The 16006-nt window shown below is 43.5% G+C and overlaps 1 protein-coding gene across 2 annotated transcripts in view; it reads left to right on the top strand.

The window, feature by feature from the left end:
* Positions 1–16006, top strand: part of CDH13 (cadherin 13) — a 1019154-nt gene that overhangs the window by 996906 nt on the left and 6242 nt on the right. For both annotated transcript variants that reach the window (XM_061386852.1, XM_061386854.1), the window contains 2 exons: positions 10574–10807; positions 14452–14670. In XM_061386852.1, the coding sequence (XP_061242836.1) occupies positions 10574–10807; positions 14452–14670 (453 nt within the window). The remainder of the gene's footprint in view (positions 1–10573; positions 10808–14451; positions 14671–16006) is intronic.

Consider the following 16006-nt stretch of genomic DNA (forward strand, 5'->3'; position numbering starts at 1 on the left):
GTCCTGTAACACTTAGCAAAAAGCAGAGTGACGCCATGATAGCTCCTGCACAAGCTCTACTCATTCGGTTCAGAACAATGGGAAGGCAGTGCCAAACGAGAATCTTTTGCGAACCTCTTAGAGACTAGAAGCTGTGAGATCAGAATGGAGGAATGCAAAAAAAGTCAGAAGCAGGGCTGCAAATCTATCCTGAGTTAAAAACTCTTTAACAGAAGAGTTTTAGAGAAACATTTAGAAGTTTTAGAAGAGTTAAAGAGAAAACTCTTTAACAGAAGTTAAAAACTCTTTGGACCTGTTTGCTTGCAGCTCCAGTGTGAATCTATGTAGATTCTAGAATAGCACTTCATAATAATATTGATAATGCCTGGGATACAGATGATTTGAGGAGGAAAAGACACAGACAGAGGCTACAGATAGAGGCTAGGTTGCAACCCACAGAACACTCGAGGATGTACAAGGCAGTTTTCATAAACTGGTATCAATTTTAATGAGCTATAAATTACCCAACAACCTTGTTTTTTTTATAAGTGAAAGGCTTTTGTTTGGCTAAAGCAGAACAGGCTGCTGTAGTTAAATGATTGGAAGAGTACAGCCTTTCATCCTATAGATTAATAAGGTGTGACCTTTCCTGTTGGCAAGCATTTTATCTTTAAAGATGGATATTGTCATTTACCTTATGTAGTCCAGATTTTCTGAAAAGGTTAAGACAGTGCCTTCAGAGTACAGGAACTCCTTCATTAAAGACTTAACAAACATAGAATCGCTGGCCTATCTTAAGAAAGGGGGAAAAAATAATGTTAATAATGGTTAAGGAAAATACCAAGATGCAGAGAGAGAGCATTCAGGAGTGCAGTCAGATGGCATCCCTCTGGGGCTGTGCTGACAAGGAGGCAAAGCTGCAGCAATTAGCACTGGGCAAATCCCAGGTGGTTACCATGCCTGCTCAGGTAATCACCAGAAAGGTCAGATCTGAGTCTCACTGTCTTATGTGGGCTGAAAGCTGCCACAAGCAATTTCTCCTCCGAGTCCAGGAACTACCCCTCGCAAGGGGCTTGTCCTGGGCAGGAAAGGCGGAGCTGGCCACTGCTTCTTGGCTCCCTGCCTTCTGCTCAGGACTCCATCAGGCTGGTCTTCCTGCCTCCTTCTCACCTATGACCTCAGCTTTCACTCCTTCTATTCTGAAATTGGGTAGGGTTCAGTGCATGACTGTTATTGAATGGCTGTTATACCCTCAGAAGATCTTAAATTGTGACTCCAAATGCCAAAGACAAGTATTTTGCTTCAAGAAGTTCAAATGCCCTTGCTTTCCAGCACCCAGCTTATGCAGAGAGTTTAAAGAAAAAAGAAAAAAATTATTCCCATTAGTTCTTCCTAAGGCTCAGTGCATACGAAATAGTTTGAGCCAGGAAATACATACTATCTCTAGCATCTATATGAAGTCTTTATATGATTATCAAGTGTTGCATCCCCATCTATTTTCATTTAAAAGAATAAGGGGAAAAAACAAGCCAAATTATGGCTAAATTCAGCAGCATGTTTTCATTACTTAGCAACTTGTATAAAGTATGTTTGAGTCTGTCGGTGAAAAATGTGCTGTGGGCAACCAAGAAAACAGACAGAGAACCAAGTGTAACAGCTGTACAATTAAAATGGAATAGACTAAGATCATGATTTTTCATGAGCTAAGATCTATCATGTCCTAACCTGTCTTTTCCCTCAGTCTCCTATGTAATAGATGATCTGATAATGCCAGCCCATCAAAATTGAAATACTGTACAAAGGACTTTTAAATTGATTCAAAAAGAAAAAAAGTAATTTGGCCCCATAAGTGGAATGACCACTGAACTACTGGATAACAACAGCCCCCAAACTGGGGATGACGGGGGAATCTGAACTTCAAAATGATGCCTCCATTTATCGTCTTTCTCTTTCTGTAGATCAACCAAGCCTGCATGGGGGATGTAGTAAAATTATTTAGATTAATTCTACTTAAAAGATGCTAGTTTGGATAAAATCAAGCCATTAGTTATGATGGCAACCCAATTAAGCCAGTTTAACACCCCTTATCTCAGCTGTTATAGTAATTGAGGAAGAAAAATACATTGAAGACCCAGCCATCATTCCTCGTTACTTCAAGTACCAGTAAAATATCAATCACGTTGAAAATACTAGCTCAATTTTGTCACTGACAAAATGGCCCAATAAAAGAACTCTTGAGATCTGGTAATAGAAGGGCTGTGATCAGAGCCATGTGTAGCAGCAAGTACACTCCACAGAGAGGGGGCCTGGCACTCTGCTCCCCTCAGAAGGAGCAGCACCCCAGCTTAGCTGAGGGCCGGCTGAGCCTGTCTCCCCACCTACAGGGTGCAGATAAACACCTGCCTTGCTGTGCTGTTACAAGGACGGGAAATCCTGAATGCAAACTTCCTGGTGACTTATAAGTCCTTAAATATTATAAAATTTAAATATTTAAGTGAGCCTACTTGAGGTGAGTCACAGACTGATTTTTCTAAATGTATCCTTACAAAGTCATCAGTATCTGAAGCAAACTATGAAGTGTCATCTGATGACTATGCTAGTGATGGTCTGAACATTTTTCTAGAGAAGGGACGGGCTGCAGAGCCCTCTACTGAGAGTAGGGTTCTGAATCAGAAAATTAGCCAGAAAATGCTGCTTTCTCCGTGGGCATCAATGCATGGAGCTTGTTCTGTCTGAATGGGGAGAGGTAAGCTAACCTTCATCTACCTGACGGCAGGACATTTCCACGCTGACCAGTCAAATCAACCATCTTAAACATAGTGTTTTCAAACATTCATTGTGGGGAAAAAAACTGATTTGGGCATTAGAATGCTGTCTGCAAATGCCCATCTCTGCCAGCTCAATTCATCCTGCCAAGAGGTCTCTTAGCTCCTCCTCCTTGGTGTTCCCTCTTCCCCAGCTTGGGTAATAGCGTCACCATCTGCATGGTCCCCAAGTAGAGCCCCATCCCCACTGACGCTCCTCCCCCATCACTCCCTGTCCCGCCTCTGCTCTCGCATCCCCACAGCCCTCACCTAAGCCCCCACTGTCGGTCCTTGTTACTGCCCCGGCCTCCCAACTGCTCCTCCCTGCCCTCCCTCCGCACTCAAGTCCTCTCCTCTACCTGCCTCCAGCACCCCGGCTTTCATCAAGGCCAACATCCAGCTGAAAAGTCTATGACCGCTTCTTCCCACAACTTCTAGCCACAGGATTTCCTCCTCCTAGAAGAACCTTCTCCAGCCATCTTTTTATGGAGACTTCTGAGCTCTCCCCAGACAGTTAATTACTCCACGTCATAAGCTCCCGTGATATTTTATCCTCACTTCTCTTCCTGCACTTACAGTGTTATCTTGCATCAGTTTACATATCTGTCCCTGCCACATGGTTAGTATTTCAACAATAGACACCCTGCACGGTTGACTTTTGTGCTTAGCCAACCCGGCACAGGGCAAAGTCACAGTAAATAATTATGGGCTGAATGAATGAAATGAAACTGTCACGTTTAGAAACGGCCTCCAAATCAATTCTTCCCCTATTTTTGCCTTGTCTTTGGTTTCTGTAAGATGGAAGCAAAAAAGCCAAACGCTGGAATTTAAAAAAAAAAAAAAAAACAGTTTCAGCTTTCAAATTATTTCTCCTCCTAAAGAATTGAGTCTGAATTATGTGAATAATTGCCTCAATTCTACATCAAGTATTAACCATGGAAACCTGATGCTGTAGTTTGCAAATCTATTTTCTACCAAGTTTTTGGTTGGTTTACTACTAAATGTTTTCAGCATATAAAATGAGATTGGCAAGATCTCTATTAACACAGCAATAAAAAAAAATGCTTATGAATTAAAAAGCGACAAGATTCTTGGCTTACAGGGCACATGCCAAAAAAAAAAGCAGACCTGTAAAATAGTGATCCTGCAGAGCCAAGGTAATTGGAACATAGGGATGAACTGAGTAATATGAAGGGTCACCCTGCAGAGAGGGGTCCTGGTTGACTCCCTCTTGTGAGCACAGGTGAATGTAGCTTAGAGCCCTGCTCACATGAAATAAAAGACCTGGCATTGCTTTGCTCACAGCTACTTGGCAAAGGTTCAAGAGATGCCCAGACGTGCAGAAGGACCTGGGGGGGAGTAGAGTGCCCCCGCCAGTCACCTTGCCCTAACAAACACACCTCAGAATCCAGCAAGGGCACCCAGCCTTCACTTAGTGGCCACACGTGAACTGTGGTTCCCCATGAACTCACCCATCCTCCCGATTTTCCTCCCAGAATTTGGGCCTCAAGCTTCCTTGAGATGCTCAGCTCAGGTCTCCCTCTTGGTCCCTGGAGTGGACTCCCTGCTCTGAATTCCACAGATACTCCCTCCCACATACACACGTGTTTCTCCCCCAGGTGGGGGAAGGGAGGACACTGTTCTCAGAATAGAGGGAAACCTATGGAAATGCAAACATATGTGATTGTAAGTATGGAAAGAGCAATTTTCAAATCAACCTGAATTAATTCAAAACTCAACCCAGGGAGTTCAGGCTTTTTGAGCACGAGCCACCCGTTCTCCTCGTGCAGCGCTTTCCAATAAACACTGAATTTTCCTTTACCACAGATAATAATAATAATTTTTTTTTAAATCTACCAGCTACCTATTCTAATAGGACATGACAGAGAATAGTCCTGATGCTCAGAGTCTGGGGAGCTCAGAAACGAGCTTTCCGTCTTTCCCTCCTCTCACTTTCTCTTCCTGCATATTATTCTCCATTGCAGGCAGCCTCACTCTGCACACTATTCCTCATACGGAACCACCTAGATGCATGATCAGTGTTAAGACACGTGCTGCACACATCTAGCCCAGAGACCAGAAAAGCCTACTGCCTTCCTGCACTTCTCTGAGCTCACTTCCAGACGTTCTGGCTGAGATTCAACCTTCTTTGCATGTGAAGCCAGCCCAGCCAACTGTGGCAAGACCAGGGAGCCTATTCTTCTACAGGCACTCTCTTGAGGAGATGCACTGGGGTCTGATCTTATCAGTCTAGGGATCTCGTAATGCGTGAAAATCTGGTCTCTCAAATGCAGTTGTTCATAGCAGCATTGTTCATAACAGACTAAAAGCAGAAACAACCCAGATGTCCATTAGCTAGTGAATGGATAAAGAAAACATGGTCGATCAACAGAATGGAGTATTATTCAGCTATAAAAAGGAATGAAGTACTGATTCTTGGTATAACATGGAGGAGCCTCAGCGATACCATTTGGGGACTTTTCTGGTGGTCCAGTGGATAAAACTTTGCCTTCTCTTGAAGGGGCTGCAGGTTCAGTTCCTGGTTAAGGAGCTAAGACCCCGTGTGCCTCTCAGCCAAAAAAAAAACAAAACATAAACCAGAAGCAATATTGTAACAAATTCATAAATACTTTTTTAAAAGTTGTGTGTTGTTTAATTGCTGGGCCATATCTGACTCTTTTGCGACCCCATGGACTGTATGTAGCCCGCCAGGCTCCTCTGTCCACGGGATTTCCCAGGCAAGAATCCTGGAGTGGGTCGCCATTTTCTTCTCCAGGGGATCTTCCCAACACAGGGATAGAACCCACATCTCCTGCATTGGTAGGTGGATTCTTTATCACTGAGCCACCTGGGAAGCCCTTTTAAAATGGCACATATCAAAAAAAAAAAACTTTAATAAATAAATAGAATTAGATAATGGTGGTAGTTGCAGAACTCTGCAAATTTACTAAATATCGATTCTTTGTAAAAACAAATAGAGAAAAGAAAGTAGAATTGGAAAAAAATTTTTAATCCCTGTATAACTTTTGAATTTACATTTCTGTTTCTGATTATCACAGTAATCATGGTTATTATAAAGGAGATTGAAAAGAGAAAAGTATTACTTTAATGTTAATTACCTGGAGAGATAATCACTATTTAGGTTTGGGTATATTTCTTCCTAATCTTTTTCCTAATCATATATATCTTTTAATTAGTGTCACACTGTTTTTGTCTGTTACTGACAAGATAGATAGATATATGTGCATCTTTTGAATAATGGAACCTATCATAAAATCTCAGTGGTTGGTTTTTTTTTTTTTTTTTTTTTTGGCTAAGTGAAAATCCTATGTGGTCAGCATTCTGCATAAAATGATATCCCCATAACCCTAACCCTAACCCGGCCCCGCTTCTCATTACACCCACCCAGTGCCAGGAGACTCAGGTGTGACACGTGCCCTTGGGTACAGACCTTAGCTCCACCCACCTTCAACAGAAAGCAGTATATTGTTAGTGATTTAAGTACCAAAACACACAGATTGTTTTTCACCGCTTCTGCCAATTCTTGATGCCAACCACAGCGCCAGAACTCCTAAACTTGGAGCTCCACAGTCTGGCACGGACGGTGGGTTGTGCTGAGACCACCGGTCATTCCACTCACTTCTGGAGCTTCCTCAGCATGCACAGCATGGGAACACTGTGTCTCAGGGGCCGCAGTCCTCAGACAGGTGACACAGCACCAATGGTCACAGCGCCGTGGACAATTACTTCATCTTCTGAGTCCCAGTTTCCTCTTCTGGAAAAATGAGGGAAGACTGGAGGGTAGAGCCCCACGTGCTTAAACAGCAACCTCTCTGGTTCGCTTGGACTTTTAGAAAATGTACAGCTCCACCCCAACACACCTAGAACACAAAGGTCCAAGCCTCAACACTGAACCAAGCAGACTGAGGGTTTGACCAGGACGGCTGGCACGGACACAGGATGCCAACTCGTCCAGCTCTCGAGGAGATCATCACCACCAAAGTGAATAGCACAAGTTAACTTGTCTTGTTTCAAAATCCAGCCGCAGGATCAGTTTGGTCCTAAACTGATCGATTTGTGAAGTATTATAAGTTGCCAGTGCCGAGTGGGAATGACAAAGCCAGAAATGGGAGCGAGCAGTGGTCCAGGGCACAGCTTCCTGAGGTCAGAGCATCTCTGTGGTCTTGAAGGCACAGTCCTGTTGATAAAACAGATTAGGTTATTCAGGGCCAGGAAAGAAAATGGTGACCATTACTCCCATGTCAAGCCACTGTTTGGCAGCACGAAAGCTTGAAGCAAAATGAATGACCCACCAAAATTTGAAGGCTGTGGGGAGGAAGACAGGGAGAGCTGTCTTTTAGTGGGGACAGAGTTTCAGGTGGGGAAGATGAATAAAAAGTTCTCAAGATGGACAGCGGTGATGGCTGCACAGTGGGAATATACTTCATGCCACGGAACTGTACACTTAAAAGTGGTTAAAATGGTAAATATTATGCATATTTTACCACAATAAAAGTAGCTCATAAAAGAAGATACAAAAACAATACTAATAATAACCCCAAATGATGGTTTGGGAATTTTAGTTTGCTTTTGTAGTTGAAACGAGAGCAATCTACGGAGTGCAAACTTGGACATGGAAAGCTAAGATTAACCCTCGTTCTAGAGAAGGAGGCCTGAGACACGGAATTCATCTGAGCCGGTGCTCAACTTCTCTGCCTCAGCCTCACAACAACTGAACCAAGGTGTCGCACATCAGAAGCTCCAACCTCGCACGGAGCCCAGGCCGCACTTCCAGTTCTCCCAGTGACTGCCAACCCTTCAGTGTGAGCCGGAGTGCGTTTCCTAAGGCAGGACCATGACCTTCATCAGATTCCCAAAGGGGAACCCACCTCCCATTCTATTTAAGACCCCCTGACAGGAGTGGCTCATCTGGGGGCCATTGCATCTCCTGACATTATAAAGACAAAAGCCCTTACAGACAGGGGTTCTGAGGTGGGACTTCCTCTGAGCCTTCACGCATCCCCTGAGAATGTGGCCCTGGGCTCCTCTGAGGAGCGCCCAGGACGGGCAAGTGCAGCTCTAGCTCCACATCCCGGGATTTCACTCAAATAAAGGCTTTTCCCAGCCGTGCTTTGGTTCCGGTGTTTGGTCATGCAGAGTGGGCCCTGAGAGCTCTGGCTTGTGGACAGAAAGGAGAGAAGAGGGCTGAGGGATTTTTGTTGAGTGCCAGAGAATATCTGGAAGCTTGGTATTTCCTGGACCCCCCACAACTGCTGGAGCCGAAGGGCTCGTGAAGAATCTTTACATTTTAAATTACATTTTACTTTGGGGTGGTGATTTTCCTCCATCTCATACATAGAAACTGGGAGAGGCTTTCCCTGAGGATTTTGAGAATCCACTCTTTACCTTCTCAACAAAAGACAAACAAGCTCATTTTGCTTGACTTCAGAAAAAGACATCACCAGCCTGGCCTGAGAATAACACAGGGGAAATTGAAGACAGCAGTATAATTAAGTTCACGAAAGGCCAATTCTTATGACCATATTTCAAATACTCATAATGCCTTCTCATCCGTTCTTCCAAATGACTCCATATTATATTCAGAGTGAAAAAAATATAATGGATTCCTCTGAGATATTCAATTAGTTCCATAAAAAGAGAAAAATAATTTTTCAATAAAGAAATTCAGCCAAATGACTAAAGCTGACAGTGAGAAACCAACTTCAAAGTAATTACGCATCTCCTTTGGGTTCTTGCGCTAACAAAAGTTGATGGTCTGCTACCATTAGAAATGCCTATGCTTCTGATGATTAATTACAGCTGTGCTCCTATTTTAGCAGACACTTACTTGAATGTTTACTCTGGAACTATCTTTGGGTGTTGGTCTGTTTAAATTTCACCAGCCCCACTAAAGAGTATCCATCCTCGAGACTCACAGGCATACAGAACAGACTTGTGGTTGCCAAGGAGGAGACGGGGTGGGGAAGGGATGCATTTGGGAGTTTGGGGTTAGCAGATGCAAGCTATTATATATGAGATGGATCAACAACAAGGGCCAACAAAGGCACAGGGATATATTCAACACATCTTGTGATAAACCATAGTGGAAACGAATATGAAAAAGAATGTGTATACATGTGTCACAGTCAATGTTAGTCAATGTTAGTCGCTCAGTCACGTCTGACTCTGCAACCCCACGGACTGTATAGCCCCAGGTTCCAGACAAGAATACTGGAGTGGGTTGCCATTCCCTTCTCTGACCCAGGAATCAAACCCGGGTCTTCTGCACTGCAGGCAGATTCTTTACTGTCTGAACCACCAGGGAAACCATATATATGTATAACTGAATCGTTTTGCCATAAAGCAGAAATTAACACAACATTGCAAATCAACTATTCTTCACTAAAAATTTAAAAAAAAAAAAAAAAAACTTTAAAGAGTATCTGTTCTCATGCTTTGTGAGTCACTGATCAGCTTCCTTCAATCTGGCTTCTTCCCCACCAATGCAAATCTCTCCCTAGAAAGTCACCAGTAACATTCTTCTTGGGAAACCCCATTGCTTCTCTTGACTCCTCATCTTTTTGAGCACCATAACACATTTAATTCTTGATCCTTGCCTCCGCCTCCAATTCATCTCTCCCATGTCTTCCAGAAACTATCACCTGGCTTTTTAAACTTTTAACCTGCTCTTTGGTGTTTCTTGAGGTGCCCACCCCTCCATAATTCTGCACTTTCAACTCAGGTAACCTAATTCACTAGAAAGGTTTCAAGAGCATCTACATTGAAAATTCCCATTGGCTAACTCAGCCCTGGCATGTCTCCCAAGCTCTGGGCACTTTCTTGCAAGTTCACTGAACTTGACAGGCTCTTAGCACAGTCAGAGCGGAGGCTGTTGTCTTTCTGCACCCCACTACCTTCCGCTTTCCTTCTGGCAGCCTCACCTGAGGGCCTCAATAAGACGAGACATGTATTTGCCGTTCAAAATGCCCTTCATGATGCCATCTATTGCTGGGCTCCCTGCCTCCAGTGCCTGCATCTCCCATCAATACCACTGTATAGTTCCACAAATAAGTCAGATCAGATTGTTTCACTGCTTTTCTGAAAAACTCGGCTATTTAGATTAAAGGTTTCATTATGGTAAGCAAGGATAAGTTCTAATTACCATTTCCATTCTTTGAGTGAATTTCAATGTGCTGGTATGACATGTGTGTTTAAAGCTTAGCACTCTAACCGTAAAGTCTGAAGAACATCAGTCAGAAGCCTTACATATGATAAAAGATTTTTTGTATTTTTTTTTAAGATTCCACATGTAAGCAATATCATATGATATCTGTCTTTCTTAGCCTGGCTTACTTCACTTAGTACGATTATTTCTAAGTGCAATCCCACTCCTAGGCATATACCTGGAGAAAACTGTAATTCAAAAAGATAGATGCAGCCCTGTGTTCACAGCAGCCCTATTCACAATAGCCAGGACATGGAAACAACCCAGATGTCCATGGACAGGTGAACGGATAAAGACGACGTGGTGTATATGCAGTGGAATGTGACTCAGCCATAAAAAGAATGAAATAATGCCACTTGCAGCAACGGGGATAGACCTAGAGATCATACTACTACAAGGCTTTTTAAACCACTGAACTTTATACACAGATGGAAGCCATCCCTCTTGGAACTGTTTGAAATCTAATGACAGCAGTAAAGGTGTCTGGCACGTCGGGAAGAGGTACTGTGGACGATGACCCCTGCGTTGTATGGGTTGTGTACTAACATCTCCCCTTTCCCTGTAGGCAACCCGCCCGCCACTGGCACTGGGACTCTGCTGATAACTCTGGAAGACGTGAATGACAACGCACCCTTCATTTACCCCACGGTAGCAGAGGTCTGTGATGATGCCAAAAACCTCAGCGTAGTCATTTTGGGAGCGACAGATAAGGATCTTCACCCAAACACAGATCCTTTCAAATTTGAAATCCACAAACAAACCGTTCCTGATAAAGTCTGGAAGATCTCCAAGATCAACAGTAAGTCCTCTTAACATTCCCTTGTTATTCTTCAGCTTTGAAGCCTGGTTTCCCTGGCTTGGTTTCTGTTCCAACCTGTTCCTCCTTTCCTGTGCTCTCGTGGATTCTCACGTGGTTTGTTTCAAGTTATTCACGCATTACAAACACTGACAATTTTCCTACCAGCACCTGTACACAATTTGTAAAAATATTGAATATCAGTTTCTTAGAAATGCAAGCATGACAGCTTTCCGCCTTCTGCCTCATCTTTTCTCTGCTGTACCCTGTGAGCTACGTACCCCATACTTCACCCTCTGCACCCACCCAGGTTTCAGCCTTCAAAAGCTGGGGATCTTGGCTCAGGTGCCTCTCCTCACTCAGATCGCTGTGTTTCCCTTAAATTTCACCAGCACTGCAGAGATTTCTGGGCTATGCTTGCCTTCCTAAGAGAAGCACCAGTGCAGGAATCTTCAGGAAGCCTTACCTCTAATCCCCCACCTTCCGTTTTATGCTGCAGATCTCAGAAATGTAAAGACTTTGTCTTTAAAATGACCTTGGCTTTGACTTTCGGCTTTGATATCTTCTCCTGTTCCTCATTTATGAAACTTGCAAGCAATGCCCCGTTCCACCAATCCTTGCACTTGGACAGGTAGAATTTAAAACTTGTCTCAACATTTATCATCTGCCATGTTAAGACTGAAATATCAGATGTATTGAGTTGTGAATCCCCCACTGCCCTCCCCTCCCCATGGCAAGTGGGAACTCACTCCTGCAATCACCTTGCCTCGCAATAAAACCCAGACCAGAACTCATGTGTTACATACACTTTGCCATCAACAGTGAATTTAGCTTATGATTGACCCGGTCAGGGCTGGGTTCCCTCTTCTTACTTCAGAGGTAGAGTTTTTGAGAGGGATGGAGAATTATACATTCCATTAAGTTTTGAAAATGTATTATACAACTGTGCATAAAATTTTCTATTAAAAAAACCTCATCTGTATTGTTACGGCCTTATCTCATATCTCATTTTATTAGCGCCTTTCTCTTGTTATTGATTCTACTTGCCTGTTTGTTCATTTTATTGCTTTTTAAAGAATGAATTCTGTTACACTGATTATTTTTAATTAAAATAGCCCTTCTCTTGTTTGAGGGGTTAGTATTTTATTTGCTAGTTTTTGTGTCTGTCGCTGATTTGAATAATCATCCCCAGCTTCAGTTTCCAGCTGGAACTTTCTCATCAAAGACTTTCTCATCTACCTGCAGTTCAGAGAACCTTCCTTGTGCTAACCTGCCATTTCACCGGGGTCATCATCCACATCGGTTATTTCTGCTGCTGTCACCTTCTGGTTAGGATAATCCTTCACCTCTTTGTTTAATTAATGTATTTATTTTGATTGGCGGTTTCTGCCATACAACAACACGAATCAGCCACGGGTGTACATTTATCCCCCCGTCCTGAACCCCCTTCCCACTTCCCTCCCCTCCCCATCCCTCTGGGTGGTCCCAGAGCATGGGCTTTGAGTGCCCTGCTTCATGCATCAAACTTGGACTGGTCATCTGTTTCACATATGGTAATATACATGTTTCAGTGTTTTTCTCTCAAATCATCCCACCCTCACCTTCTCCCACAGAGTCCAAAAGTCTGTTCTTTACATCTGTGTCTCCTTTGCTGTCTTGCATATAGGGTCATCGTTACTGTTTTTCTAAATTCCATATACATGTGTTAATATACTGTATTGGTATTTCCCTTTCTGACTTACTTCACTCTGTATAGTAGGCTCCAGTTTTACCCACCTCATTAGAACTGACTCACATACATTCTTTTTATACTTGAGTAAGATTTCATTGTGTATATGTACCATGACTTCCTTATCCATCTGTCTGCCAATGGACACCTAGGTTGCTTCCATGTCCTAGCTAGCTATTGTAAACAGTGCTGCAATGAACACTGGGGTGTATGTGTCTCTTTCCATTCTGGTTTCCTTGGTGTGTATGCCCAGCAGTGGGATTGCTGGGACGTATAGCAGTTCTATTGCCAGTTTTTTTGTTTTCAGGTCGTCACACTTTTCTTTTCCCTCCTGCTGCTGCTGCTGCTGCTGCTAAGTCGCTTCAGTCGTGTCCAACTCTGTGCGACCCCATAGACGGCAGCCCACCAGGCTCCCCCGTCCCTGGGATTCTCCAGGCAAGAACACTGGAGTGGGTTGCCATTTCCCTCCTGGTTTATTTAATAGTTAAAATGCCTTCTAGATTCTTTTTCTTGCTCCTCCAAGTTTTTTTTTTTTTTTTGAATATTTATCCTTGTTTATGCCCAGAAAAAGCCGGTTTAAAAAAATAGCTGGGACTTTCCTGGCGGTCCAGTGGTTAAGAATCTGCCTTCTAATACATGGGCATGGGTTCGATCCCTGGTCGGGGAACTAAGATCTCACAAGCCATGCAGTTATTTGAATGACTGAAGAGAAAATAGCCCAAGGCCAAAACAGTGCCAGGTGAGATGGCCAGTTCTGAGTGCTGACCAGTGGCCTAGGGTGGATGTTCCCACCAAGCATGAGCTTAAAGATCCAGTCCTCAAGTTGTGTATCAGTGCTATGAATTCCCACAGACCTGGGGCCTGATAAAGACTGGGGTCTGAGGCCTGATAAAGACTAAGCTATAGGGACTTCCCTGGTGGTCTGGTGATTAAGAATCCAAGCTTCCACTGTAGGGGGTATGGGTTTGATCCTGGTTGGGAAAGTAGGAACCCACATGCTGCACAGCATGACCAAAAAAATAAATAAAGATAATTTTCTTAAAAAAGACTAGAGTGTAGAAACCATCTCCATGGAAACAGATGGGGGGCCTGCCCACCTTAAAAGTGAGTAGATTTTTGTTATTGTTGTTCCAAAAGTGTATCTTGATTATTTGAATCTGTGTTCTTATATAAAAATGCTGTGAGCTAACAATTTATTTTTTCCAGCTTTATTGCATATTTTTATATACAAATAAAAATTGTATATATTTAAGATGTACAATGTGACAATTCAAGAATGGGTTTTTACATAATTTTTTCTAGATGTTGAATGTGATCTTTGTGAAGATGTATTATACTTTAAGTCTAATACATTTGTAGGGCGGAGTTCCCGGTACTCAATCGTCTCTACCAAATTGGGTCCTCCTGAAATTGATTATAATAGCCCTGAAACACAGAACTCCTCCGTGGTGGAAGTGTTCTATCTGGTATTCTCTGATACGGTGGGCTTCCCAGGTGGCTCAGTGGTAAAGAACCCTTCTGCCAGTGCAAGAGATGCAGGTTCGATCCCTGGGTCAGGAAGATCCCCTGGAAGAGGAAATGGCAACCCACTCTAGTATCCTTGCCTGGAAAAATTCCATGGACAGAGGAGCCTAGTGGGCTGCAGTCCATGGGGTCGGACAAGACTGGGCACAAACACCAACAAACACAATCTGGTATGGTAGCCACCAGCCACGCGTGCTTGCTAGGCACTTGAAATGTGATTTCTCCAAATGAAGAGCTGAATTTCTATGTTGATTTGGTGTTAATAAATTTATATTTGAGTACTCTTGTAGTTACATCAGTGCACTGCCTACTTTGTGAGTTCAGTTGCTGAAATTCCACTCTTGTTTGCAGAGGTCCGGCCCTCTCTTATGAAGGCCCCCTTTTGTATTTACAGATACACACGCCCTGGTGAGCCTCCTTCAAAACCTGAACAAAGCAAACTACCACCTGCCCATCATGGTGACAGACTCGGGGAAGCCGCCCATGACGAACATCACAGACCTCAGGGTACAAGTGTGCTCCTGCAAGAATTCCAAAGTGGACTGCAACGCAGCGGGGGCCCCGCACTTCAGCGCGGCCACAGCCCTGCTCCTGTCCCTCTTCAGCTTAGCCCGTAAGTTCACCAAACTCTAGTGTGCATGTGATAGGAAAACACAACTGCCCCAAACCCACTGTTTGTCCACATATCTTCTTTCCCAAAATATGCATCCCAGAGGAAACATTCATTTTTAGCTTACATCTGTGTGATGGAATGTTACCTGTAAAGGTGCTCCCACTAATGTCTAAAGGCCCCTTCACATCCCCCTGCCAATCTGAGGAACCACGCAAAGGCACCCAATACCGTCAACAGAGCAGGTGGAGAGGAGGTTCCTGCAGATGACCCTAAACTTGAGCTCAGACAGATGTGCCCAGATTGGTTAACTGGTCTACCAGGGCCCTATTTCTCTCTGCATGATGCAGTGTAATCTTTAGCTAGATTTAAGGAGATTCTACACCCTTTAAAGAAGAGTTATGAGAATGCATGGAAGGACGGGGAGGCTGTAGGAAAAGAGGTGATTGCATATTTACACAGTTTTTTCACTGACCGGTTGTCATGACTGTGACATAATCAAGGATTATTTTAAATAAATGAACTATTATACCGAGTAATAGAGGTATGAGCATCAAATAAATAGATACGGGTATCAAATATTTCCTATTTGGGGCTTACTAGTCCAGTTTTAACCTTAAGCAATTATTTACATATAGCTTAATGCCATTCAAAAGACTTTGGGGCCTCAGTATTTACCTTCTGAGAAGGTGAAGGGTGTTGTTGTGAATTAGGAGGCTAAGAAAGTGATGATTAGAAAATAAAAACAGAAATTATTGTATCCTAGTGACAGTGTTGAGTGGAGTCAACAGGAAATCTCATTCCAACTTCAGACACGTAGAGCTCCCTGCTGAGCCACTGACCTTGGAGTGGAATTAGAGAGGGGAATTTACAGTGCAAAGTGTCTCCCTGGATGGATGGATAGATGGATGGGGGGAAGTGAGGGATGGAGGGGGAGAGAAAGGAAAGAAGAGGGGGAAAGAGAGAAAGAGAGAGAGGGAGGGAATATATATTCCTGTCTCTCTTGTTCTTTCTTCCTCCCTCCTTTCCTTCTTTCCTTCCTTTGATATAAAACATGAGTATTACAGATGAAGCTGAAATCCCCTGTCCCTCTCCCCGGTTTCATTTCCTGTTCCCTCTCCCCCGAGACAACAGCTGTCATGCCGCAGCGTGTGTGGACATTGCTTTATACTGTCACTACACACCACACGCACACACACCCCATATAGTTCTACTTCGTGCAGTTTGTCAGACTTGGTCTAATTCATATTGTGTTGAGCCTGATGTGCTGGAACTCTCTGATCTCCCTCTTTTCATTACGTCTCCAAGCTCCATCTATGTTGCTGTAGTTCAGGGGTTG

Source organism: Bos javanicus, chromosome 18 (assembly GCF_032452875.1).
Source record: "Bos javanicus breed banteng chromosome 18, ARS-OSU_banteng_1.0, whole genome shotgun sequence".
Taxonomy (NCBI): domain Eukaryota; kingdom Metazoa; phylum Chordata; class Mammalia; order Artiodactyla; family Bovidae; genus Bos; species Bos javanicus.